The 27195-nt window shown below is 38.8% G+C and overlaps 1 protein-coding gene across 1 annotated transcript in view; it reads right to left on the bottom strand.

Annotated features, from left to right (window-relative positions):
• Positions 1-27195, bottom strand: part of LOC126285117 (dnaJ homolog subfamily B member 13-like) — a 77659-nt gene that overhangs the window by 39897 nt on the left and 10567 nt on the right. Inside the window, exon 4 of the mRNA XM_049984440.1 lies at positions 20290-20434. Coding sequence (XP_049840397.1) covers positions 20290-20434 — 145 coding nt within the window. The remainder of the gene's footprint in view (positions 1-20289; positions 20435-27195) is intronic.

The following is a 27195-nucleotide window of genomic DNA, read 5'->3' as shown; positions in this document are numbered from 1 at the left end:
CTCAAAGCACTCCATATAGAAATTCACGACCATAAGCAAGAGTGGTCTCCCCATTGCGATTCCTTCTGTTTGTTCTTAGTATTCTCCATTAAAGAGAAAATATGTGGAGGTCAGAATGTGCTAGAAAAAGTCAATCATCTTCTTGTCAAAATTCTGTGCAATAAGTTCAACTGACTCTCGAAGAGGCACTCTGGTGAATAATGAAACAATGTCAAAACTCACCAGGATATCTGAGTCTTTCAGCTTGAAGTTGTCAAGATGTTTTACGAAATCCACAGAATTATGAATGTGATGAGGGCATTTGCCCACATAAAGGCTTAGTAATTCTGCCAAATATTTGCCCAGCAAATATGTAGATGACCTAATGTTGCTGAGAATTGGGCATAATGGCACCCCTTCTTTGTGGACTTTAGGGAGTCCATAAAGTCTTGGCAGTACAGGTCCTTGAGGTGTCAATTTCTTGGCGACACCCTCTGCTAAATCTGTGTCCTTGAGAAGAGCTCTAGTCTTGGTCTCAACCTTCTTTGTGGGGTCAGCATTGATCTTCCTGTAAGATTCATCATTTAGCAGACTGCATCTTCTCAATGTAGTCCTTATGGGAAATTGCTTTTGTCATCTGCTAAGACAACTAAATACTGGGAAAGCATCGTCAGAGAGGCTATTGAAATTCATATCAGGGACAGACTCATCAACCGAGATTGCAGCTACAACCTCAGCAGGGCATGGGAACCAGCATTTAGTCTAATTAAAAAGATGCTCAGCAAAGGAAATGAAGGGGCAACTAGGGCAGACGAGGCAATTATGTCAACGCCACCACAGACGTCAACGCCAGCGTCTCACTAACTGCTGACACGCGGGTGTGAACCACAGAGAGAATGCCTCGCGTGGGGACTTACTGCCACCCACCCTCAGGAGCTCAGTTCGTCGGTGCACCTGATGATGGCGACATATCTGATTGCTGAAATATTGTGCCCGTTGGACACTATGGACTGGCAATACACCCTGTGGACTGTTTGAGCAAGAAATACACCGGGAAAAACTGAAGAATCACACTTTTATACTAGTCTGCCAGGTAAGACAGAATTTCTATTTATCAATGTCTCATAGTGTTTTACAGAAATAATATCCTTTTACCCATGTGTAATTAGATCTATTAAGATACTATCATGTATCCTCCATACAGTTCAGTGTATTAAAATAGACACTGAGTCTTGTCATTCATGCAATTGGAGCCATTATTTTATTTTGTACAATATTTGTGTTGAATTTTCATATATATTGTCATCTACTTAGCCGATTAAGAAAAATGTTAGGTTATTACTGTCATTACTAAACATCTACTGTTGTTCACAAATATAATATGTAAAAATGCAACTAACATCAGTCCCATGTCTCTGTGAATATGACACAGTATAAGATTTCTGGGCTACAAATAAACAAACAAATCATAGATTTCCAAGATGTTAAAAGAAGCTTCTGCAAGATGTCTGATTTCCTACTTTATGTAGAATTGTAACTGCTCACTTTTGCTTTATAATACAAGATTACAGGGACTGATCTGCAAAATATGTCATACCTCCGACTTTTCAGCCAACATAATGTGAGGTACGTCTAAGTACAAAACTGCTTGTCTACACTTCTTGATTAGTTTATCTTTTTCATGTTCTGTTCTTGCATGTTATCCAGCTAGATCCCAAGTAATTTTCACATATCACTTTGTTTAGTATGCGAAAGGCTCCAAAATATCACAGACTATAAAAGGATAGTTTTGTAATTTAGTACTGCTAGAACTTTACTTGTGAGGTCATATACATCTGTCACTGAAAAGTCTTTTTTATAAAAGCCATACTAAGAGCCAGTTGACACATACACTGCTGAAAATGAGGCAGTGCTCTAATGGAGGCCATCTTCTCAGAAGTTGTTGAAAAAGGAAAGCTGGAAGAGGTAAAGTAGGTCTTTACTTGGCAATGATTTCCTTATTTGAGTGTTTACAGATTTTTTAGAGTAATGCGACTCAGTATGTTGTCAGTATGTAGTGTTTTAAACACAATTTCATTTATGTATTGTCAGAAGTGCCCCAGGGAGATGTGATAGCACCACACTTGTTCTGTGTACATAAATGATCTGACAGGTAGGGTGAGCAGCAATCTCTGACTGTTTACTGACAATACTGTAGTGTACAGAAGAGTGTCATCATTGATGGACTGTAGGAGTACTATATGATGACTTTGACAGAAATGATATTTGGTTTGATAAATATTAGCTTGATATAAAAGTGGAAAAATGTAAACTTATGGAGATGAGTAGGAAAAAACAATGCTGGGATATTTGGATACAATGCTAGTGATGTACTGCTTCACACAGTTATGTGTTAATTAAATATCTAGGTATAACATTGCAAAGAGTATGAAATGGAATGAGCAAATAAAGTCAGCCATATGGAAGGTGAGTATTTGACTTTGGAAGAATTCTATGGAGGTGTAACCCACCTAAAAAGGAAATTGTATATAGAACACTTGTGCAACCCATTCTAGAGTACTACTCAGCTTAGATTAAAGGAAGAACTTGAAGCAATTCAGGGCATGCTGCTAGATTTGTTACTGGTAGGTTTGATCAATTTGCAAGTTACGTAAATGCTCCATGAATTCAAGTGGGAGATCCTGGAGGAAAGATAACAATCTTTTAGTGAAGCACTATTGAGGAATTTTAGAGAAACGGCATTTGTGACTGACTGAAGAACAACTGTACTGCTATCAAAGTACATCTTGCATAAGGACCATAAAGATCAGGTAAGAAAAATTAAAGCTCCTACAGAGGCATATAGACAGTTGTTTTACCCTTGGCCTAATTGTGACTGGAATGTCCAATCCTGAGTGGTCAGCGCGACATAATTTCAATCCTAAGGGCCCGGGTTCGATTCCCAGCTGGGTCGGAGATTTTCTGTGCTCAGGGACTGGGTGTTGTGTTGTCCTAATCATCATCATTTCATCCCCGCCAAGTAGCCAAAGTGGCGTCAAATCGAAAGACTTGCGATCTACCTGACGGGAGGTCCTCGTCACACGCCATTTATTTATTTATTTTTTGTGACTGGAATGGGAAAGAGACTGACTGGCAGTGGTACAAGGTATCCTCTGCCGTGCACTGTGTGGCATTTTATGGACTATGTATGTAGATGTAAATGTTTAAAATGAGTCTGACTGTCAAGTCACATGGAGAAGAGTAATTTGACTTGTTGGACTAGATTAATAAATATATGTTTCCAGCAGCCACTAGATCCAGAAACATATCTCATAATCATTCAAATATATCCTAAACTTGATAAAATGCAAAGACCCCAAGCATATGGCTGTAGTAAATTGTGACTTTTAATTTGTCTAATGTCAGATGGCAAAACTGCACTTACTAGTGGTAAGGAAAACAGTGTTGTAAACTAATGCTGAATACTTTCTCATACAACTGCCTCAGACTAGTCTAACAGCACACTTATGAAAGAAACACAGTTAGACCTAATCTCTTTGAGAGCGTCATCAATGAGAGAGGGATTAGTGAGCAGGTACTATTACAGGGATGACCAAAAGGTCATCAAGGGAGCTATGAGAGTACTTGTGTTTGGGCAAACTAATAGGCTGTCAGTCTTTGCACCACTTTAAAATATTATTGAGATCTGACTAAAATTTCATGCCACTTCTTTCAGACTGTACTTCATTACAAATAACTACGTAGATTGGAACTTAAATAGTGACAACACTGCTGTGGAGACACTATGCAATGGAATCTAAAGTTGTCGCTAATAGCACACGGTGCTGACACACCTACCTAACCTTCGAGCAAATGGATTCGCCCATCCTGTGTCACTGGCGTGCGCACAATCGAGGGAAACAGTCACTAGTGAGCAAGTGGTCTAACATAATGGAGGCACTATTTTTTCAAAACAGGAACAACGGAGTTGGATCAAGACTGAATGTGCCAGAGGTCGTACAACACGGCAGTGTCATCAAGGTCTTCAAGAGGCATGCGGGGAACTGGCATTGCTGTACAGAACAGTGGCACGTTAGGTAAAAGCCTTCAACAAAGGTCAGCAAACTGGGGCAGACGTGCAGTTCTAGCATCTCTGAAGAAGAAGTGCATGCTGTTGCCACATTAGTGAAACAGTGATCGATGGCATACAATGAGTGAGCTCACCCATGAAACCGGATTAGCACATATGACTGTGCTTCGCATCCTGAAAGAACGCTTGGGCATGCAAAAAATTGCATCATGATGGGTTCTGCATGACTTGATGGAAATGCAGAAATGGATGTGTTACAATGTTACTCAGATGCACTTGGAGTGCCATGGGTGAGAAGGAGAGGCTTTCTTATGCCATATCGTAACACTGGATGAGACATGGGCCACAGTGTATGAGCCAAAACTTAAATGCCAATCCAGCAAATGGTGTCATTATGGGTCGCCATGAAAGTTGAAAGTTCATCAGAGCCCCAGTGTGGAGAAAGTTAGGGTGATTCTCGTGTACAACTGTGATGATGTTATTCTAACACATTACATTCCTCCATGGCAGACCATCATTGCACAGTATTATTGATCATTTTTGGAGCATCACCTGTGACCAGCTTTGCGAAAGAAGCGATGACACTTTCTGTGCACCCCACCCATCATTTTGCACACCAATGCACGGGCGCATACAGCGCAAACTGTGGCCACTCTGTTTGGCTGATGGGATGGGACTCAGAAGTACTGAACCATCCACCATACTCCCCAGACTTAAGTCCTTGTGACTTTCAGTTGATTCCAGAGATGAAGGAACCACTTAGTGGCATTCGCTTCAGAACTGTTCCAGAGATTCAACAGGCACTATACCGCTCCATTCACACCATTATCAGAACGGGCTCTCTAATCGTATACTACGCCTTCCACATCGCTGGGAACAGGTTATACACAACGCTGGTGATTAAGTTCCAACCCTTGTATATCATCTGCAGGAATTCTGAATTTATCATTAATAAATATTATCTGCAAGGTCATTAGTATACAACAATTTCCTGAAGTACGTCTGTAATTACATCTAAAGGGTGTTACAAAAAGGTACGGCCAAACTTTCAGGAAACATTCCTCACACACAAATAAAGAAAAGACGTTATGTGGACATGTGTCCGGAAACACTTAATTTCCATGTTAGAGCTCATTTTAGTTTTGTCAGTATGTACTGTAAATTTTCACAATCAACATGTGTGGGCTGACGAGAACCTGTCCATAGTTGTGCAATCACATCATCAACACAGATTTTCTGTGAACGTTTGGGCAGGCATTGTTGGTGATGTCTGGATTGGGCCTCATATTCTTCCACCTATGCTCAATGGAGCACGTTATCATGATTTCATACGGGATCTACACAGAGTACGCGAAAGAACTTCCCCCCCTTCTAACAGCCGTGTACCGCAAGTCTCTCGAGGAATGGAAGGTTCCAAATGATTGGAAAAGAGCTCAGGTAGTCCCAGTCTTCAAAAAGGGTCGTCGAGCAGATGCGCAAAACTATAGACCTATATCTCTGACGTCGATCTGTTGTAGAATTTTAGAACATGTTTTTTGCTCGAGTATCATGTCGTTTTTGGAAACCCAGAATCTACTCTGTAGGAATCAACATGGATTCCGGAAACAGCGATCGTGTGAGACCCAACTCGCTTTATTTGTTCATGAGACCCAGAAATTATTAGATACAGGCTCCCAGGTAGATGCTATTTTCCTAGACTTCCGCAAGGCGTTCGATACAGTTCCGCACTGTCGCCTGATAAACAAAGTAAGAGCCTACGGAATATCAGACCAGCTATGTGGCTGGATTGAAGAGTTTTTAGCAAACAGAACACAGAATGTTGTTATCAATGGAGAGACGTCTACAGACGTTAAAGTAACCTGTGGCGTGCCACAGGGGAGTGTTATGGGACCATTGCTTTTCACAATATATATAAATGACCTAGTAGATAGTGTCGGAAGTTCCATGCGGCTTTTCGCGGATGATGCTGTAGTATACAGAGAAGTTGCAGCATTAGAAAATTGTAGCAAAATGCAGGAAGATCTGCAGCGGATAGGCACTTGGTGTAGGGAGTGGCAACTAACCCTTAACATAGACAAATGTAATGTATTTCGAATACATAGAAAGAAGGATCCTTTATTGTATGATTATATGATAGCAGAACGAACACTGGTAGCAGTTACTTCTGTTAAATATCTGGGAGTATGCGTGCGGAACGATTTGAAATGGAATGATCATATAAAATTAATTGTTGGTAAGGCGGGTACCAGGTTGAGATTCATTGGGAGAGTCCTTAGAAAATGTAGTCCATCAACAAAGGAGGTGGCTTACAAAACACTCGAGATGCAGAGTGCCTCTCTTGCAGTGTCTGCCACTTGAGTTTGCTAAACATCTCCATAACGCTATCATGGTTACCAAATAACCCTGTGACGAAACGCGCCACTCTTGTTTGGATCTTCTCTATCTCCTCCATCAACCCGATCTGGTACGGATCCCACACTGATGAGCAATACTCAAGTGTAGGTCGAACGAGTGTTTTATAAGCCATGTCCTTTTTTGATGTACTACATTTTCTAAGCACTCTCCCAATGAATCTCAACCTGGCACCCGCCTTACCAACAATTAATTTTATATGATCATTCCACTTCAAATCGTTCTGCACGCATACTCCCAGATATTTTACACAAGTAACTGCTACCAGTGTTTGTTCTGCTATCATATAATCACACAATGAAGGATCCTTCTTTCTATGTATTCGCAATATATTACATTTGTCTATGTTAATGGTCAGTTGCCACTCCCTGCACAAAGTACCTATCTGCTGCAGATCTTCCTGCATTTCGCTACAATTTTCTAATGCTGCAACTTCTCCATATACCACAGCATAATCCGCGAAAAGCCACATGGAACTTCCGACACTATCTACTAGGTCATTGTATTCATCTCAATAGCTGCAATCGGAAATAAGTACCAAACTATAGCATCCCATTAGAAAAACAAAGTTGACTGAAGTAACCACACCTAGCAACAAAAGACCAATGTCACATTGTGGCTCCAGTTGTCCCGTGCAACTTTTGTCCCACAAACTTTTCAGCTCCTATCACACTTTTGGAGTTATTCTTGGTGACAATAGTTAGTGACTCACCCCATATACTATGAAGTCTCCCTTGCAGCATTAACTATTCTACTAGATACATATCTGTCTATTGTGTTGCCAGCTATTCTTTAAACTTCGACGCAATTCCTATACATATAGTTCCATCAGAAGTTTGGAAGCCACTAAGGCAATGACAATATTACTGGGAAACATATGCATTAGTGTGAGGTGGTTTCTCTAGTTTTCAGTTACATCTGGCAGTGAGTCTGGCAGTTGACAAAGGGAATTTTATTGCCACCCATGTTGACACTGAGTCTTGCCCAAATAATCTTGCGTGCAGCTTCAATTTCTATACATGTGGATTTCAGTTTCTTGTCTACTGTGACAAATACACCACCAGTGTTTCTCATTATCTTATCCTTCTGACATATTCTTAGATTTGCTCAAAAAGTTTTACTGCTGTCAATTTTGATTATAGACATCTCTCTGCATCTAGTATTATATGAGATACAGTGCTTTTCAGTACTGCTTCAACTTCTGGATTTGTTGGGATTTTTCAATTGTTTCATTTGTGGGGATCATTTCTTTGGGTCTTACACTAATACTACAAAGTGCCTTAAAGCTATCATTATCTAAAATGGAGGGATAGTTGTCTAAGCTAACCAACAACTTGTGTGCACCCCACAAACAGATATTTTGACTGGTAAGATTAGCCTGAATGACTCTAAAGATCTAACACTTATTGATGTATACTGTAGACTGAAGACAGAACAGTATTCTCTGAATCTTCCTAATGCAGAACAGAGGAGCAGTTTACCAGATATAGCCATTTTATCCTTTAACTTGAAAGATAATGATATTTATGACAAACAAAACTTTCTCTCCTCCTGATATTAATAAATTATTGCATATGTCATATCACCAAAGCCTTCCTGTCTTACTTGAATTGTTTTATTTCTTCCTATTAAATATTTTTTACTGATTGATTTGGCATTTCATCATGAGATTAGACTAGATAAGATTAGTTTTTTGTTCCATAGATCTGTGTTGAGGAGATCCTCGTGGCTGTGGAACATGTCACCGTTTTTTTATTTATTTTTTATTTTTTTAAAGCTGAAATAACAATACTAATAGTATAAATATATACAACACATCATTTGTTTCTATTAAAAAATTCGTCAATGCAGTAGAAGGAGTTGGCCACTAGTAAGTCTTTCAGGCTCCTTTTAAACTGATCTCTATTTGAACTAAATTTTTTATGTTTGCTGGCAAATTATTGAAGATGAGTGTTCCTGAGTAGTGGACCCCTTTTTGAACTAAAGTAACTGCTTTTAAGTCCTCGTGCAGATCATTTTTGTTCCTGGTATTGTATGTATGAACTGAGCTGTTTGCTGGAAAAAGAGTTATATTATTTAGGACAAATTTCATTAAGGAGTAAATATACTGAGAGGCAGTAGTTAGTGTACCCAGTTCTTTGAAGAGGTTTTTACAAGACGTCCGTGAGTTTACTCCACAAATAATACGTATTACACACTTTTGGACTCTAAAAACTTTTGTTTGACTTGAAGAGTTACCCCAAAATATTATATCATATGAGATTATGGAATGAAAGTAGGCAAAGTATGCAAGCTTTTTCACTTTTATGTCGCCTATGTCTGCTAACACTCGAATTGCAAATACAGATTTGTTAAGGCGTTTCTGCAGTTCTGTGGTGTGCTCCTCTCAGCTGAATTTATTATCAAGTTGTAGTCCCAGGAATTTAAGACTGTCAACCTCTTCTATCTGCTCTTCTTCGTACTTTATGCATATGCTGGGTGAAAACCTCTTACAGGTTCTGAATTGCATATAGTGAGTCTTTTTGAAGTTTAATGTCAGTGAGTTGGCTTTAAACCATTTATTAATATCCATGAAAATATCATTAGCAGATCTTTCTAGAACTACACTCGACATACTATTTATTGCAATACTTGTGTCATCTGCAAACAAACTGAACTCTGCTTCTGGCAGTGTAACTGATGAGAGATCATTAATGTACACAAGAAAAAGCAATGGCCCTAAGATGGATCCTTGTGGGACACCACATGTAATTTCTTCCCATTCTGATGATGACTGATGTCTTAATTCACTAGTCCCTTGCTCTGACACCCTTTGTTTCCTGTTAGCGAGGTATGACTTGAACCATTTTGCAGCACTGCCCGTGACACCATAGAATTCTAATTTATTTTGAAGGATGTTGTGGTTTACACAATCGAATGCCTTTGACAAATCACACAAAATACCTGCTGCTTGTAACTTGTTATTTAATGAATTAAGTACATTTTCACTGTAGGTGTAAATAGCCTTTTCGATATCAGAACCCTTCAGAAAACCAAACTGTGTTCTTGATAATATGTTATTTGTGGTCAGATGGTTGAGAAGCTGTGACTTCTGAAATTTTCCCAGCGTATTTGTTCTTCTAATAATTTCCGGGTATGCAGCCGGATCCCGTCAACATTCTGCCACGATATTTCGGACTGCACCTGGGCTCTTCAGTAGTTGTGTACTCACCTGATGATAGCCAGACGTCTCTGGGCCGAAATATCGTGGCAGAATGTCGACGCGATCCGGCTGCATACCCGGAAATTATTGGAAGGTTGAGAAGCTGCCTGTAGATTACTTTTTCTAAAATTTTTGAGAATGCTGGCAAAAGTGAAATCGGTCTGTAGTTGAATAGAGGCTTAACATCTGCATATTTCAGCAAGTCAGGAAATGTCCTAGTTATAATTGATTGGTTACACAAGTAACTTAGAATTGTACTAAACTCACAAGACCATGCCTTAATTAACTTTGTTGATATTTCATCGTAACCACTAAAATGCTTTGTTTTTAAAGATTTTATTATGGAAGTTATTTCTTTTGGTGATATGAGTGACATATTCATGTACCTGAAGCTATTTGTAAAGGCTAGATTCAAATATTCAGGGGCATTATTTACTGATCCTGACAATCCCATTCCATCAGTAATGGATATAAAGTACTTGTTAAATAGATTTGCCACACTATGCCCATCGGTTACTAATGTGTCATCTACCCTTAGTGCTATTTGCTCCTGTTCCTTTCTGGTTCTACCAGTCTCCTCTTTCACTATATCCCATATTGTTTTTATTTTGTTCCCTGACATTGCTATCTGCTTCTCGTAGTGTATTTGTTTAGATGTCTCAATTACTTTTTTAAATATTTTACAGTATTCCTTGTATTTAGCTAAATCATCAGCATTGGAGCTATTCTTGGTCGACAGATACATTTTCCTTTTTGTCTTACAGGAAATCTTTATTCCTTGTGTGATCCATGGTTTTATTATAGACTTCTGTTTAATTTGAGTAGCTTTTAGAGGAAAACAGTTTTCAAACATGGTACTGACATTGTTCCTGAATGTGTTATATTTTTCATTCATGTCATGAGCACTATAAACATCTTTTCAGTTCATATCTTCGAGCAGTTTTCTAAAACACTCAATTTTTGGTTGATTGAATACTCTCCTGTACTCAGATTTAGCAGTCTTGATAATCTGCTTAGAATTTACATCTAAAACAAGGAGCTGCATGTCATGATCTGATAGTCCATTTATTACAGGTTTTATGATATGATTTTGTTCCTTTGATTTGTCTATAAAAATGTAATCAATGGCTGTCCTTGAGGATTTAGTGATCCTAGTTGGAAAGTTTACAGTGTGAGTTAGATTGAAAGACAACATTACTAACCGCAGTAAATGTTTACTTGAAGATTCAATTAGAAAATCTGTATTAAAGTCACCAGCAATCAAAATTTCTTTGTTTCTTACTGTTAAATAACCCAAAAGAGCTTCTAGATAATTTATGAATAGATTATAATTTCCTGCAGGTGCTCGGTAAATAGTTACTATTATATAGGATCTGTTATGGAACTCTACTTCTGTTGCACATGCTTCTAGATGCTGCTCTAAACAGAATTTATTAATGTCAATGTTCTTGAATTTATGGCAGTTTTTAATAAATGTGGCAACTCCTCTTCCCTCCATATCTACTCTGCAGAAGTAGGAAGCTAGCTTAAATCCTGAAATGTCTAACATATCTATACCAGTGGTCACTTGATGTTCAGAGAGGCAGATTATGTCAATTTCGTTAGATGAATTCATTTCATCGATACAAATGAGTAGTTCATCAACTTTATTTCTGAGTCCCGGAATGTTCTGGTGTAATAAAGATAACTGATACTGCATACTAATGGGATTATAACTGCTTTGGTGAAGATGAACTGGCCGTTTCTGATTACTTTCTGTTAAACATTGTTTAAATGGAGGCTGTATGCTAAAATCTGACTCCTGTTCATCTATTTTCTCAAACTGAGTCTGTCTGCCAATCTCTCTTAAAACTCGTTTTCTATCCCCCTTCCCTATCCTAAAAAAGGCATCCCTCTGACACCTATGACCACTGGTATTTTACCACTTGTGACAGTGTCCCCCCTTAAGTTTTCTGCAATCAAGCTAGACAGTTTTCCCTTCCCTTTCCTATTGAGGTGAAGGCCATGCCTAGTGTAGTCTCTCCTATCAATAGCATCCACAGGAATCAAACCAATATGGGACCCTATATCTGTCCTAAGCAACCACTCTAACTCCAAGTTCACCCTCCCTACAGAAGAGTTCAAATGAAGCCGATCATGGCGTCTCAACACAGACACAAATCCCACACTCGTATGCTTTGTTGCTGATGCTATCTTCACCAGGTCACTCTCTATGGAATATTCAGAGTCTCTGTCAATGCTGTTTCCTGGACCACCCACTATAACCACGGCATCCTCCTTCGTGAAATCCTTGCTTAGAGAACCTATATCCTCTGTTACCTGACCCAGATCTGCACTAGGCTTGAAAAAGTTTGTGACCTGGTGCTCTGGACCTAGATTTTCCTGCAGTAGTTGGCCAACACCTCTACCATGGGAACTACCTAACAACAGAACTTTCTTTCTCTTTACAAATTTCCCTACCTTTTTCAAGTCCCTGAAAGCTTGTTGTGCCCTTTCTACAGCTTCAGCTACATGAGGCTCATCCGATTCTGACTGAGGCAACAGGTCAAATCTATTTTCAAGATTTATCACAAAGCTGTCTGATGCTCTCCTTTGCCTGTTCCCCCTATTACATGTTGCTACTTCCCACCTCTGTTCACGCTTCTCCCTCTTTAACCTGTCCAGATCCTCCCTTGCCTTGTCTAGGTCAGCTTGAAGAGCTGCAGTTTTCCCTTCCTGTTCCAGTATTTTCCTATCTCTACTGCAGATTCTACAATACCAGTGGTGAGCCTCAGTTATGTCCCCATTTCCCATGCCACTACATTCGCCCCAATGAAAGAAGCTACAACACCCATCACACCATACCCCGGAACTAACGATCCTACGGCATGTCACACACTTCCCACTCATGGCAAAAACAGAAATCGTATAAACTGATTTAAGTATTGGCTAATACGTAAACAAAGGACCCTAGAGCTATTCAGGCAGATATAAATAAGTTGAAAGCATAATGAATAAAAAAACACTGGTGATTACATATAAGTTTAAGTCACTATTTACTTACGATGCATCTGGTAGTTCCTTTTCAAATTAAAATTCATTTTGCTCATGGTAGACCATATTACCACTACATTCCAACAGACTTAGTTCTTCACGCCATCATATGCATAAAAATCCTTGTAGTAGTTTGGTAATCAAGTCAAGTTCTTAGACATGGTCATAAGTACCTAGTGAGGTGGAGCAATGGTTAGTCCACTGGACTCACATTTGGACGGACAACAGTTGAAATCCATGTGTAATAATCCTGATTTAGGTTTTCTGTGATTTCCCTAAACTGCGTCAGGTAAATGCCAGGATGGTTCCTTCAGAAGGGCATAGCCGATATCCTTCCCCTCCACACAACTATCTGAGCTTGTGTATCATCTTTATTGAACACTGTCAACAGAACATTAAACCCTAATCTTATTTCCTTCCTTCTCCCATGGTCATCAGTCAGCATGAAGTTGCATACTTACTAAGCAAGAATCAACTCACATGAACATGTGTCTCACTTATTGACTCACAGTTAAAGTGACTTCCAGACTCAAGGACAAATGCTAGATCAGAGAGACAACTGGTATTTTCCTACCCTACAATTAGTACTGTGAGAAAATGAAGTAATTGCTTTTGATAGTTTATAACTATTGTACAAAAATGAGTAACTTTTCTTAAACTACAACAGTAATCAACTAGTAGTTTTATTGTAATCAGCACCAACTGTCAGATCTTCAGACTTGAGCAGGCTGGGGTGGCCGAGCGGTTCTAGGTGCTTCAGTCTGGAACTGGGCGACCGCTACAGTCGCAGGTTCGAATCCTGCCTCAGGCACAGATGTGTGTGATGTCCTTAAGTTAGTAAGGTTTAAGTAGTTCTAAGTTCTAGGGGACTGATGACCTCAGATGTTAAGTCCCACAGTGCTCAGAGCCATTTTTTCAAAGACTTGACGGGATAATTGTACCTAAGGCTCCTGAACTTGGTGTAATCTTCAGTTATGTATGCCAAAAATATCCTGGATCCAATGTTACTGTGATGTTGATCAGTTAGACAGCGAGACACGTTTAGTTTCTAAGACCAACTACAAAACCTGACAGCAAAAGAACATACAAAAAGATAATAAAATTAACACTCCATAGAGTTCACTGCTATTTCCAGAGTCTACATGCTTGTGCATAGAATGCAAATTGGTCCACTATAGGGAGGTTGCACTGGTGGCTTGACACAGTCTGACCACAGCACTATATATGAACAGTTCTCGAGATCACTGTGCACAAAAGTTGATGGAGAACCATGCCTGGAGGTCTCGGGAGGTTTGATCAGTTTGATATGCCCCTGCAAATAATGCAGAAACTGATTCTGCATTGCACTCTTAAGAGAATAGGAGTCAAAGGACTCTCCAGGCAGGCACAGTGTCTTGCTGTCAACAAGCTTGGCCTCAGATAAGTCTGTGTCAGGTTTATAGGCCGTTTGTAGGCTGAGCAAAACCATAGGAAATGATGTCCATGAACTTCCCTGGCACAGGAGCACTGCCTTCAATGTTCAATGCCATCTCTCAATCGTGCTGTTGCTGTCTGGATGATAACTTGCAGTTTTACGGTGTATACAGGCACAAAATTTCAATAGCTGGGCAAACAAGTCTGATGAAAACTGTCGGCCCTTGTTGGTGGTGGCATGCAATGGACATTTGTAATATGCTAGACACTGTAATACACTAGCCATATCAATATAAACATGAATGCTAGAGTTTCTGCCAATATGTTATCAGTGAGAAGTGCCTCCAGGCATCATTTATACCTCTCCATCAGAGTCAGTAAATACTACTGGCCATCTGACAGGGGAGGCAATCCCACAACAACAAGATGGACAGCGGCAAAAGGTGAGTATGCATCTGGAAAATCACCTATTGGCATGCACATGGTGGGAGGTCTTACAGAGTTGACATGTTTGTGTCTACTCACAGCAGTGCTGTTCCATTTATGGCCACACAAAACCCCAAGTTGAACAATGGTCACACTCGGGGATGACAGTGATTGTGCAGACTGTTGAACACCTACCATAGGAATAAAACTGGTCCAAAGAGGCAAGATTGTCTGTGTATAAATTCTACATCTACATCCACATCCATACTCCGCAAGCCACCTGACAGTGTGTGGCGGAGGGTACCCTGAGTACCTCTATCGGTTCTCCCTTCTATTCCAGTCTCGTATTTTTCATGGAAAGAAGGAATGTCGGTATGCTTCTGTGTGGGCTCTAATCTCTCTAATATCTCTTCACGAGATATACGTAGGAGGGAGCAATATACTGCTTGACTCTTCGGTGAAGGGAAGGTATGTTCTCGAAACTTTAACAAAAGCCCATACCGAGCTACTGAGCGTCTCTGCTGCAGAGTCTTCCACTGGAGTTTATCTATCATCTCCGTAATGCTTTTGCGATTACTAAATGATCCTGTAACGAAGCGCACTGCTCTCCGTTGGATCTTTTCTATCTCTTCTATCAACCCTATCTGGTACTGATCCCACACTGCAAGGGTAGTATTCAAGCAGTGGGCGAACAAGCGTACTGTAACCTACTTCCTTTGTTTTCGGATTGCATTTCCTTAGGATTCTTCCAATCAATCTCAGTCTGGCATCTGCTTCACCGCCGATCAACTTTATATGATCATTCCATTTTAAATCACTCCTAATGCATACTCCCAGATAATTTATGGAATTAACTGCTTCCAGTTGCTGACCTGCTATTTTGTAGCTAAATGATAAGGGATCTACCTTTCTATGTATTTACAGCACATTACACTTGTCTACATTGAGATTCAATTGCCATTCCCTGCACCATGCGTCAATTCGCTGCAGACCCTCCTGTATTTCAATACAATTTTCCATTGTTACAACCTCTCGATACACCACAGCATCATCTGCAAAAAGCCTCAGTGAACTTCTGATGTCATCCACAAGGTCATTTATGTATATTGTGAATAGCAATGGTCCTATGACACTCCCCTGCGGCACACCTGAAATCACTCTTACTTCAGAAGACTTCTCTCCATTGAGGATGACATGCTGCATTCTGTTATCTAGGAACTCTTCAATCCAATCACACAATTGGTCTGATAGTCGATATGCTCTTACTTTGTTCATTAAACGACTGTGGGGAACTGTATCAAACGCCTTGCGGAAGTCAAGAAACACAGCATCTACCTGTGAACCCGTGTCTATGGCCCTCTCACAGTATATATGAATTTCTTCTCCAGGAATGTCGACTAGTTGCAACTCCAGGTCTGCAGTGTCATCATGCAGCAGGTCACATAACTTGGGATCCTGTTGTTGAGCCTTAGCAAGTTCTGTAACATCCAAGGGCTGTGATATTCTGGCTGCTTGAGACAAACAGTCTGCCACAAAATTGTTAATGCCCAAACTGTGATGAACATCAGTGCTGAATTGGCAAATAAATTCCTAGTGGTTGTACTGATGCAGAGCGCAGGTGGTAATGTTCCTCTTGAATGTGTAAGTGGCAAAGGCTGGAACGTTTTATTTTGTTTTTGACTTGAACATAGCTACTCTAATTTCTGATCTTTGCTTTCTTGCAATATAATTTTATGTAAGTAACCATTATACATCATGTCAATTGTCATCTTGGTTAATATATTTTTTGCCATGCTAAATTTTCTATGCACTCTTTTATAGGATTTATCGAAAGGTTCATTCTGATGGAGGTACCCTTAGTAGGTGACAAAACCTAGGTCAATGCACCTAAGTTATCTGCAATTGGTTAGCTGTGTAATCCTATGCTGAAACTAGTATACGGTTGCTGAGTAACAGCCATGTTTAAAACTGTAACATTTCTACTGGCCCAGGTGTCTAAGGCTGTGTCAAAGTACAAAGGCGTAAGAAGAAAATTGTTAAACACAGGTATAGCTATCAATTTTAATAAGCATTGTGAAGGAAACAAACTTTTGCCAAGTTATGTTAAATCATATTTTTACATGAGACAGTGCATGAAGGATCCAAAAATTTCAGATCCTTGGCTGTATAATCCTATGCTGAAAGTAGTATATGGTTTCTGAGTAGCAGCCATGTTTAAAACTGGTTGATGGCTTATGACTGATGTATATGACAAATTCCCTTGATTTGATCTGCAAGCTAAAATGTTTGTTTGCATCATTAATAGCCAAGAGCTCTTGATAATAGGTACTCCATCTCTGTTGTGTTGGTGGTATCTTGTGAGAAAAATATGTGAGTGGCTGCCATGCATTGTCTACCCATTGTTGAAGAGTTGTGCCAATAGCTACTGCTAGAGGAACTTCAAGTTTGGGGTGTGTCAACCGTACTGTCTTTGCCAAGCATTGTTTCACCACTTTGAACACTGAATGCATCTCCTTGGCTAGCTGCACTGGGGAACTGTTCTTGACTTTCGGCCCAGCCAGTGCTGTGATCAACAGTTTCTTTTGTTTCACCACCTGTGGTAAACAATGATGGCAGAAATTCAGCAAGAATCTATGAAGTTCTTTAGTTGTAGTCAGTCTAGGCAGCTATAAAATGGCTCCAAGCTTTCATTTCAGTGACAATGTGCCTGCAGTGGCTATTTGGTGTCCAAGAAATTCAATGTCTGGCCATTCAAACATGCATTTGGCCATGTTCAACAACTCACTGTAACATTCTAAACACTGGTAAACCTTCCTGAGGTGTTGACAGTGTTGGTCCATGCATGATAAAAACACAAGCATGTCATCTAAGAATGCAAAGCAAAACAGGAGCCCCTGCAAGATGGAGTCGAGAAATCACTGCCAGGTTTGCACAGCATTGCAGATTCCAAATTCTTGATTTTGCTATCAAATGACCCACATGGCATGATGCTTATGGTCTTTGGTACATCCTCTGCTGCCATAGGAATCTGGGTCTAGGCCTTTGCACAGTCAAGTACAATGAATAATGTCACCTAGTGCAATGCATAGTTGTAGTCCATCAATAATCGCAAGGGATAGCTATCAGATATGGTTTGGGCTTGTAGTGCATGATAATCCTCATACAGATGGTAGGCTCCTCCCTTTTTTAGGAACTACATGCACAGCAGATGCCCATGGGCTATTTGAAGGTCTGACAATACCCTCTCACAGAATCGTGTTAAATTAAGCCTTGGTGATGGCAAGGCATCCTGGTGCTAACCATCTAAGCCTACATGACACAGGCAGGTCATCTGTCACTTCTATGTGATGTAAAGTGTCATGTAAGATTTGTTGTGGTGCCCCTGGAGGTCAGAAACTCTTGGAGTAATGAGTGGCATTCTTTGTCAATGACTTATATTACCTTAACATCATGTTCTCTAGTGTTATGATGGTACCCGGTGGCTGGAAGTCCTATAACGCTGTCCTCTAATTGAATGTAGGACACATCTGGTTAGAGTTGGTAGTGCGCAAAAAAAATATGCCTCAGTGACATCCACTACTGAAAAATCCCACAAAAACTGACAGTGTAGTCCTAAGTTTAAATCTCTTTATCGACCATATGCTGCAATGGGAGAATTGTTTGCTGTGAACAGACAACATGCCATTGGTGGACTACAACAATGCAATGACGTCGTCAGAATGCTCAGGTTGAAGCCAAGCAGTTACTCTGCCAGCTGTGATGCTGTCAGCCAGTCAGTGGCACCAATTACTGACCACTGCTGTCTTTTGAGTATACATAGGGGCTAGAGCACTTCTTAGCCTGTTCGCTGAATCTTTTATGGTACCAACATATTTACTGTATGGTATCAGATGCAGATTGGGATGAGGAATGACTCCTAGATTATCTGTGGTATTGTTTCTTGTAGTGTTTGGGATCATCTTGCGATAATAATGTGCTGATCTGAATGCACAGCATATCCACATTTGTTGACAAGAGCATGAAAATCTGCATGCAAGACTATAGGGTGCCCCATCATGCTGCTAGCATTGAACACAGCACTATCCTGGCTCGGAGTGATGGCTTCATGAATGTGGTCTGCCAGTTCTGCAGTAGCATCCAAGGGCACCTTTGTTTGTATAGCAACAATCACCTTTACTTGCAACATCAGCTGGCTGTACCATAAGGTGTTTACTCCCATACTTGAAATAATGTTTAGTTGTGTGTACCAAAAATATACCTGATACAACTTTATTGTTAATGTGAATCAATTAGATAGACAGAAAGGCTTAGTTGCTAAGAGCAACTCCAAAATTTGACAACAAAAGAACATATAAAAAATTATAAAATTAACACACCAAAGAGTAAACAGAAGCAGATAAAACATAGAAAAACACAGTGCTCCTGATGGCAAATGCAGAGCTCAGTGATTGCCATGACTCAGTTGTTAACATACGTCACAATTTCGCAGATACTATGCCACTTCACTCAACAGCTTCACTGGATGGTGCCATGTTTACTTGCGTGACTGTGACAATCAACATATGTGATGGAGGCTAAAAACTTAAAATGATCCTAGTACAAATTAGGTACAATCCAACAGTAAAAATAATATTCTTTAAAATTTAATTTTTTTTGAAAGTGAGTAATTTATCTCACATTTTTGACATGGCAGTAGAATAATAGATTATTGCATGCTGAAGGACATGTAACTTCAACATAGAACCTGCCAATATTCTAACTGTAACAGGGGCAATTATTAAAACAAATTTTCCGAATTACAATAATCTGTTGCAATGACTGTTGTCTATGGTTGGACTAAATATGCTTTTGTTTTGCAGTTAACACTACTGTACAATTTTGGCTGTGTAGTCATTTTAAGTGAGTCTCAAATACATACCAGGCATAACATAGTTCGAATATAAAATACAAAACAATCAGTGGTTACATGTTGGGGTTATGGTCGAAATGTTCATTGAATAAAAATGTTGTGGGAAGGCCACTATGCACTAACATTTCACACAAGTAGAATTAAAAATTTTAGACATAGAATAAGGGGAATATCATACAATAAAACATTTTACCGTGTTACAGGACTTTGTGCTAAAGCTATTACACCAAACATTTCCTGAAAAGCAGTTCAGATCAGGTAAGATGTGAAACAAATAATAATACCATCTGGTGATCTTATGTATGATATAGCTAAAACTAACATTTGTTTGGATATTTCATATTTTAATACCCCTGCCAGAGGCTTGGTGGCATTACAGCTTGTGATTGATGAGAGCCACCACAGGTGTGAGCATCGAGTTACATAGGCCCAGTTGCTCACAGCAATGGAGCAAGGCAAACAGCTGTGAGTCAGTCTTCTTTAGTATGTGACATGAGTTATTGCAGTACATGCCAATCTGCTATGGGCATTGAATTTCTAGTCATCGTTATTGGTGTTTATCCAGTGTTCCACTCACACCAAACTTGGCTTTGTTTAAGGATTCCTCATCTGTCTTGGGAACAAACATAAAGCATACTATTGAAAACTGATTGGCAATGAGACAATATTACCATTATTTCCTTGTGCCAATACAAAATTGTTTTTCCTTCAAAAAAATTAAATGTAAGTAAGATTGTAGTTATTACTAAATTATGTTAATGTACTTTATTGTATCTCACAGAAACAGTGGAGTGTTTCACATTTTATAAAAGATTTTTTGTATTTACATAGGTTGAAGTGACTTACTTCTTCCAGAGTCAGATGTAGAGGCCTGTATATGGTGTCTTCTTTTTTCTTATAACCGCAGAGCTCAGGCGTCCTGTATATTGGCTTTGGGAATGTGACAGCATCTAGTAAGTCAGCAAAAGGGCTATCTGTACCAAAAAATTCCCTGTGAAGACAGAATTTATAGTGAAGTTTGTTAAAGCAGTGAACATCATCTTCTGGCAATAGGAACTCCAGAGATCCAACATATATGTAAGTCTTTCTATTAACCTGATCTTAGTTTATACTATTTTCTTTCCTTTCCACTTCATAATTCCCTTCCACAGGTTTCTTTCCTTCATTTTTTCCATTATTACTTTGCTTCTGTCTCCCTATCAGTGTTTGCACTTTTTCTATGATATTTATTACTTTCTCCATAAATTGTGAGAATATAGCATATATCACAAATAACTTTTATGTTCCTTTATTTTATGAATTTTTCATGTTACAATTTAAGAATTTTGAACCATTTGGTATCTTCAGCTGCAAAATTGAAAATTTTAGTTTTGCCACCTTATTTTTTCTGAATACTTTTGCTTTAGACAAAAGAGTGACTTTTGAAGGATATTGTAAAAGTACAAATTCTTTCAAAAGGTTGCTAAATTGAATGACAGAGATGGATAATTAGTACTTCTACATTAACTTAATAATAGCACCTTCTTTTCCATCTGCAATGAATATTTCACCACCACCTTTGCAAAAATCTCCAGACTCATTAATGGGGTGGTTGAATTTTAAGCCTCTGTTCAAAATTTATCAACTGTATAAAAATAATGAATCTCATGAAGCACTTACACTTGTATTAAACCAAAATACAAGTGTTTGCTGCTCGTACCACAGAAGCCGTATTGGAAGAAGAAGTAATCATGTAGTATTCCTTGCTGTTTTAGTGTCTGTGATTATTGTTAAAAGAAAACTGAACAGCTGATTATAGGCATTTAATTGTAATTCATGTCTTGGACTCGGAGAAGTCAAGACGCACATTTATATTTTCATATGATTTTTAAACCAACTCGTATGTCTCAATGTACTTAATTATTTCTAAAGCTCGAGATACAAGAGAGATGAGTAAGATATTTATACGTCCAAGAACAGAATTTTGTTCTGCATAGCAGTTGTAGTGCATCATTAATCAAAAAGTATGTTGATACTAAAGTTCATGTATGTGATCAGTAGATTACAAAAATAAAAAGATATTATTTTCTGTCATCAAAAAAAGTGTTAGAATGTGGCGACGAGTGAAAAGGACTCAAAATAATGGGCATTTTTAGAGGAAATCGAAGCAGAAGATATGATGTGTTGCCATAGCAACCAGGTATAACAAGACAAGAGAACTGTTTCACGGAATTGGATTTGACCTAAAAGTTCAAATGGTGAAAAGTAATAAATGCAATAAAAGAGAAGACACAAGAAAGATATTATGGTAAAAGGAAAAAGAGAAGATTCAGAAGATTCCAACATATTACACTAAGAAGAAATATGACAAGAATAATTCATAGAAGAAGATTCGGTGTGGGGAGTAAGCGGCGCAGGGACGCAGACGCGGAAACCAGCCTAAGTCTGACAACACCAGCACCAGTCACTGATCACCAGTGCTGATTCCACATACGCTCGCCAGCGCCGACGCTGAAACCATCATTTGATACCGCCAGTGCCAGTGTTGTTCACCGGCGCTGATTACCCATCCGCCTACCAACGAAGCTAGAATTCTACATCAGGTGAACATGAAATAAAAATTTTATTACTCTAGCAAGAAGTGTTACAAAATACTGTGGGGGTGAACTTTTACTGTGTAATTGGTATAATTGAAATTAGTATTAAATCCTCACAAGAGCCAAAGTCTGTAGAAGCATGGACAGTATAAAACAAGTTGGAGAAATGTCAGAACAAGCCATGGCTATGAAAATTACTAAAGAAGGGCCTGACTTGTCTGAGTTAGTAAATCTAATCAAAGCTCAGAATCTTAAGTTAGACTCAGTACATGCTCAATTAAATGAAGCTTTAAATGCTTAGAGTCTGCAGTTAAATGCTAAATTAGATGCTCAGAATACAACTTTAAATGAAAAGTTAGATGCTCATAGTACAACTTTAAATGCTAAATTGGACATTCAGAATGAGACTTTAGGATTGTTCAGTGCCAAGATGGATTCACAAAGTAAATAATTTAGTAATCTATTGGTACGCATGGGAGATTTGAAGACTGAATTTGGTGCTTTAACTACTAAAGTAGAGAATTTTAAAACTGATTTGAAGAATGAATTGACTATTTCTCTGCGCTCACTCATAAATCAACTGGTCACTGACTTTAATCCAAGACAGAATGAAACTTTACATATCCAAATGACAAATATGGGTTTGTTGCTTGTCAAAATAGATGCTCAAAGCAAAGAATATAGTGATCAATGTGAAGGTATAGTTACTTTGGAGGCTGAATGTGACATCAAATATAACAATAATAATGTAGAATCTGAATTTAGTGAAAAATTAAAATTTTGTAAAAATCTATGCAATGTTAAATTTAATTCTGTGAAACAGGAAATGAATACTTTGAAAGAGAGCACAGGTCGACCTAAGAAAGTAATTTTGATCATTCAATCAAAAATTCCAGGTGTTACTACATGAGCCGTCAGTTCACGAGTAAATAATGTAGAACAAAATTTCAAGAAAAAATAGTCAACTTTGACGTTATAAATATAAGTATTCCGGCAGAACCTTTTGAGCTAATTATAGATCAAGAAATTACTGAGAGTATAATCTCCGGAAACATTGTGATTGTTGCTTTTTCCAAACCTAATGATACCAACAAGGTTATAGACGACTTGTGTGAAGAATTCAAACTTGTCCAGAACAGTTTAGAACATAGAATAACTTTACCTAATGCTGTGTTACTGAGGAAAGTTTTTGTGAGTTTGGAAGGGGTGGCTATAATAGATTAAAGCATGATTTACACTAACTAATAAATCATGGCTAACATGGAACACACCACACCTTCCCGACAACCCTCGCAGACAAGTGTGACTGATTCTTCACGATTTGCCATTCTATAGGGGTTGCTAAAATTTTCTTCAGGGACTTCAAAGGTGAAGGTGAGAATGTCCGTTCTGTAGGAGACGTTTAACATTGTACCTCTTCCAGCTTCTCACTCAAGCACTGGCAAAGTAGGGATCCTGGGGAAGGGGGGGGGGGGGGGGGACGATTTCCTGTCTTTGGGGCTATCTTCTTTCTCTTTTTTGACCTTAGCAACCTCTTCTACTTTTTTCCTTTCTTATTTCTCTTTTAAGTACCTGCCTATATTTTCCCCCTCTTTCCACATTCATCTACTTCTATCGCAGAAGTCCTTCTCATTTTCCGTGGTTTCCTATAACCTATAACTTATTTTATATAAGTTGGCTACACAGACACACATCATCATACACACAAAGATACACGAGTATGCAAACTATGAAACTACTAACTAGAAACCTGTCGAGAGGTATGAACTGTCAAGTGTTATAGGGGGAAGTTATGCTTACAGTGGGAAATATGCACACATTGTTGTTTATTGTGACAGTTCTACATCGCACATATCCAGGAAAAAATATATATACATATGAGAACTATGATGATTTCATGTCACATATATACATAAGTACAGAAAAACTATGACGATTTTACTATGAGTATGCATAAGAAGGAGGCATGAGTGATGAAGGAGGAAGCAAGCCAGATTGGAGTTAATTATGAAGCTTAATAAAGTACAGTCAGTGTAGCAAATACTCTGATGGAGTGATGAGTCACAGAGTAGTGGGACTTGATCATTAGGTGTAGACATAGTATCTACTATGAGTTGAATAATATGGGTAGACATAGTATCTACTAAAGATTACAGAAGTTGAAAAGTAGAGGAGGACCCTACGGTATTAAATGAAGTATTAAGAAATGAGTGTGAAGTGTGAAATAGATTTTTATTTTTTCCATGAAATATTTAATTATAGCGTACATAAAGATGTATGCTAGGGGAATGAACCATGAGTCCTACTCAGGAAGGATAAGGGGATGCACCCAGCATTTATTGAATATAAAAGGCAGACAGGCAAACCTAAGAAAGGCTGAACTATACTGTGTGGACAGGGGTACCAAGAAGGGGATTGACATGTACCATAGGAGAATAGGAGTTAAGAGGGGAGTACTAACCGAAATGGAAGGAGGAAGTGCTGCACTCATAGTGTCAACCCAAGTGTAAGGTATAGAAGCTGATCCTAGGGGAAAAGTACAGTATCATGACAGAAGTCACAAATTTAGCAGGAATTATTCTGGTAAGTTTGAATTCTATATTCTGATAGCATTATTGTGTTTTATGTGAGTTCACAAGTTTCAAGAATAACACTTTCATTTGCCCAGTGTTCCTCCAGATTACAAACAGTGCATAAGTAATGAGGCTATTACGTACTAAAGAAGCAGTACAAAGAATTAGAATAAAGAGTAAAATACTCAAGTGTCAAGAACATCTGGAGCTTACAATTGGAAACCCAAAGGTTTAGGCCCCATGACTCCTAGATATAAAAGATTTGACTCCAACATTGAATGAAATAATCCTGTTTTATAATCAAAGTAAAATGAAAAAAGAAAAGCTAAATAGTAAATAAAGGTGTTTATGTACAGTTAATAAAAAAAGTGGAATTATGAATTGTTATTCTATGTAATACGAATGTATATAATGAGTAATTATAAAATATCGAGTGTTCAAGCTGAGGGGAGGGATTTTTAGTGCTTCAAGAATTTCCGCATAAAATCCAGAACCACTCATCCTTCTACCGTCTCGAACACACAATATTTTAAAAATAAGTGTGAAAGAATGTACATACTGCATGACATATGTTTGTGTGTGCAGGCTGGAAAGGAGTTATGAGCACAAGGAAGATACGATGGTCAAACGGCATCAACAAATGATTGCTGCTCGCGCCATGGAAGCCATATTGGAAGAGCAAGAAGTAATCATGTAGTATTCCTTGCTGCTTTAGTGTCTGTGATTATTGTTAAAGAAAACTGAACAACTGATTATAGACATTTAATTGTACTTCATGTGCTGGACTTACTAGTAGTAAGACATGTTCATAATTATGTGGTTGCAAAAACTATGCTTAAAAAGTATTTAATCGAATCTAAAGCAAGATGAATCAGTTGACTTGCAAACATTCAAATATTTATGTGAGAAGTGGTGAATTTTTTCTTTGTGGAAGTTGAAATATACCAAGGCTAAACTAAAAGTATTCTGTGAGTATCCACTCATTTCAAGAGAAAAGAGAGAGAGAGAGAGAGAGAGAGAGAGAGAGAGAGAGAGAGAGAGAGAAAGAGAGAGAGAGTCTGATAAATTCCTGTAACCAGCATTATTCTTCGGAGAAGGAGGTTTTGGAGTTCGACGTAAGCGGCTATCCACAGAAGATTGGCTGTGCGTATCAAGTAACTCAACTGATGTGAGAGTTGTGTGGATTTTGCTTGCAATCCAAAGTCATACCACTTCCTATCATCACACAGCATTAGAGTTTTTCCAGATCCATCCTGTTCCAATTGCTTTAAGAGACAAAGTAGCCAGTAAATTGAAAGAATTGCAAGATAATGGAGTATTTGCTCACATTCAAGCTAGTCAATTGGCAAGTCCTCTCATTTCATTGCCTGAGCCTTCTGGACGCACTCGCATTTGTGCCGACTTCAAGTTTACAGTCAACCCATAGACAGTAGTTGACACTTGTCCATTATCTTGGCATGTGGAACTCATGGACAGGCTCGGTGCAGGACATTACTTTTCTAAGATAGATTTGCATGATGCTTACTTGCAAGTTCCATTGGCTGAAGAACTCACAGAAAGTGTTTGTTGTAAATTCACACTTAGGACTGTTCAAGTATTTGCATTTGCCCTTAGGCAGTGTTTCTGCACCCATCATTTTTCATTGTTAATTGCAACAGCTGACTGCAAAAGTGCCATTTTGTTCAAACTGCCTTGATGATATTTTCATCTCAGGTCGTACACCAGAGGAACACATTGCCAATTTGCGCACTCTTTTTCAAGTGTTGTCAGAAGCAGGACTCAAGAGTCATCTTGAAAAGTGTGACTTTTCACAAACTGTACCACAGTACTTAGGTCATGTGATCAACAGTCAGGATGTACACCCTCCTCCAATCTCATTTGCCTGCTATCTGTGACCTACCTGTTCCTTGCAATGTGTCTCCACTGCAGTCAATACTAGGCAAGATGATGTACTAAATTTGGTTCATACCAAATGCTGTCCAGATCGTGGCTGCATTGCATTGCTTGCATCACATAAATGTATCTTTTGTGTTGACTAAAGACTGTTAAGACACATTTCACTAACTCAAAAATGCTTTGCTTAGTGACGGATGTTTAGTGCATTTTGATCCTGTCAAGCCAGTAGTTTTTCAAGTCAACATATATTCCTATGGAATCAGTGCTATGCTTTTGCACAGAATTGGTGCACAAGACAGACCTATTGTTTTTGCCTCAGAGTTGTTAACTCGAACTCATTGCAGTTATTCTCAAATAGAAAAAAGAGGCTCTTGCTATGTGTTTGGAGTAACAAAATTCCATTGCTATCTGTTGGGTCGCAAGTTCTTTTTAGTGACAGATCACAAGACTTTGCAGTCCTTGTTTCATCCATTAAAGCTGGTTCCTACATGCACTGCTCAAAAACTGCAACATTGGGCTTTGTTGCTTTCGCAATATCAGTATGAAATTGTGTACAGACCTACGGCAAAGCGTAGCAATGCAGATGCCCTATCTCACCTTCCAATTTGTCCAGACTCCAATTTTGATGCATCTGCTGCATCTTGTTGCCAAATCAATATGCAGGGCTCTGAATTGCTGGAATCTTTCCCCTTGTATTATGGAAAAAT

The sequence above is a fragment of the Schistocerca gregaria genome, chromosome 8, assembly GCF_023897955.1.
Source record: "Schistocerca gregaria isolate iqSchGreg1 chromosome 8, iqSchGreg1.2, whole genome shotgun sequence".
Taxonomy (NCBI): Eukaryota; Metazoa; Arthropoda; class Insecta; order Orthoptera; family Acrididae; genus Schistocerca; species Schistocerca gregaria.
Note: the sequence above shows the minus strand (reverse complement) of the source record. Positions and strands in the feature narration are given on the sequence as shown.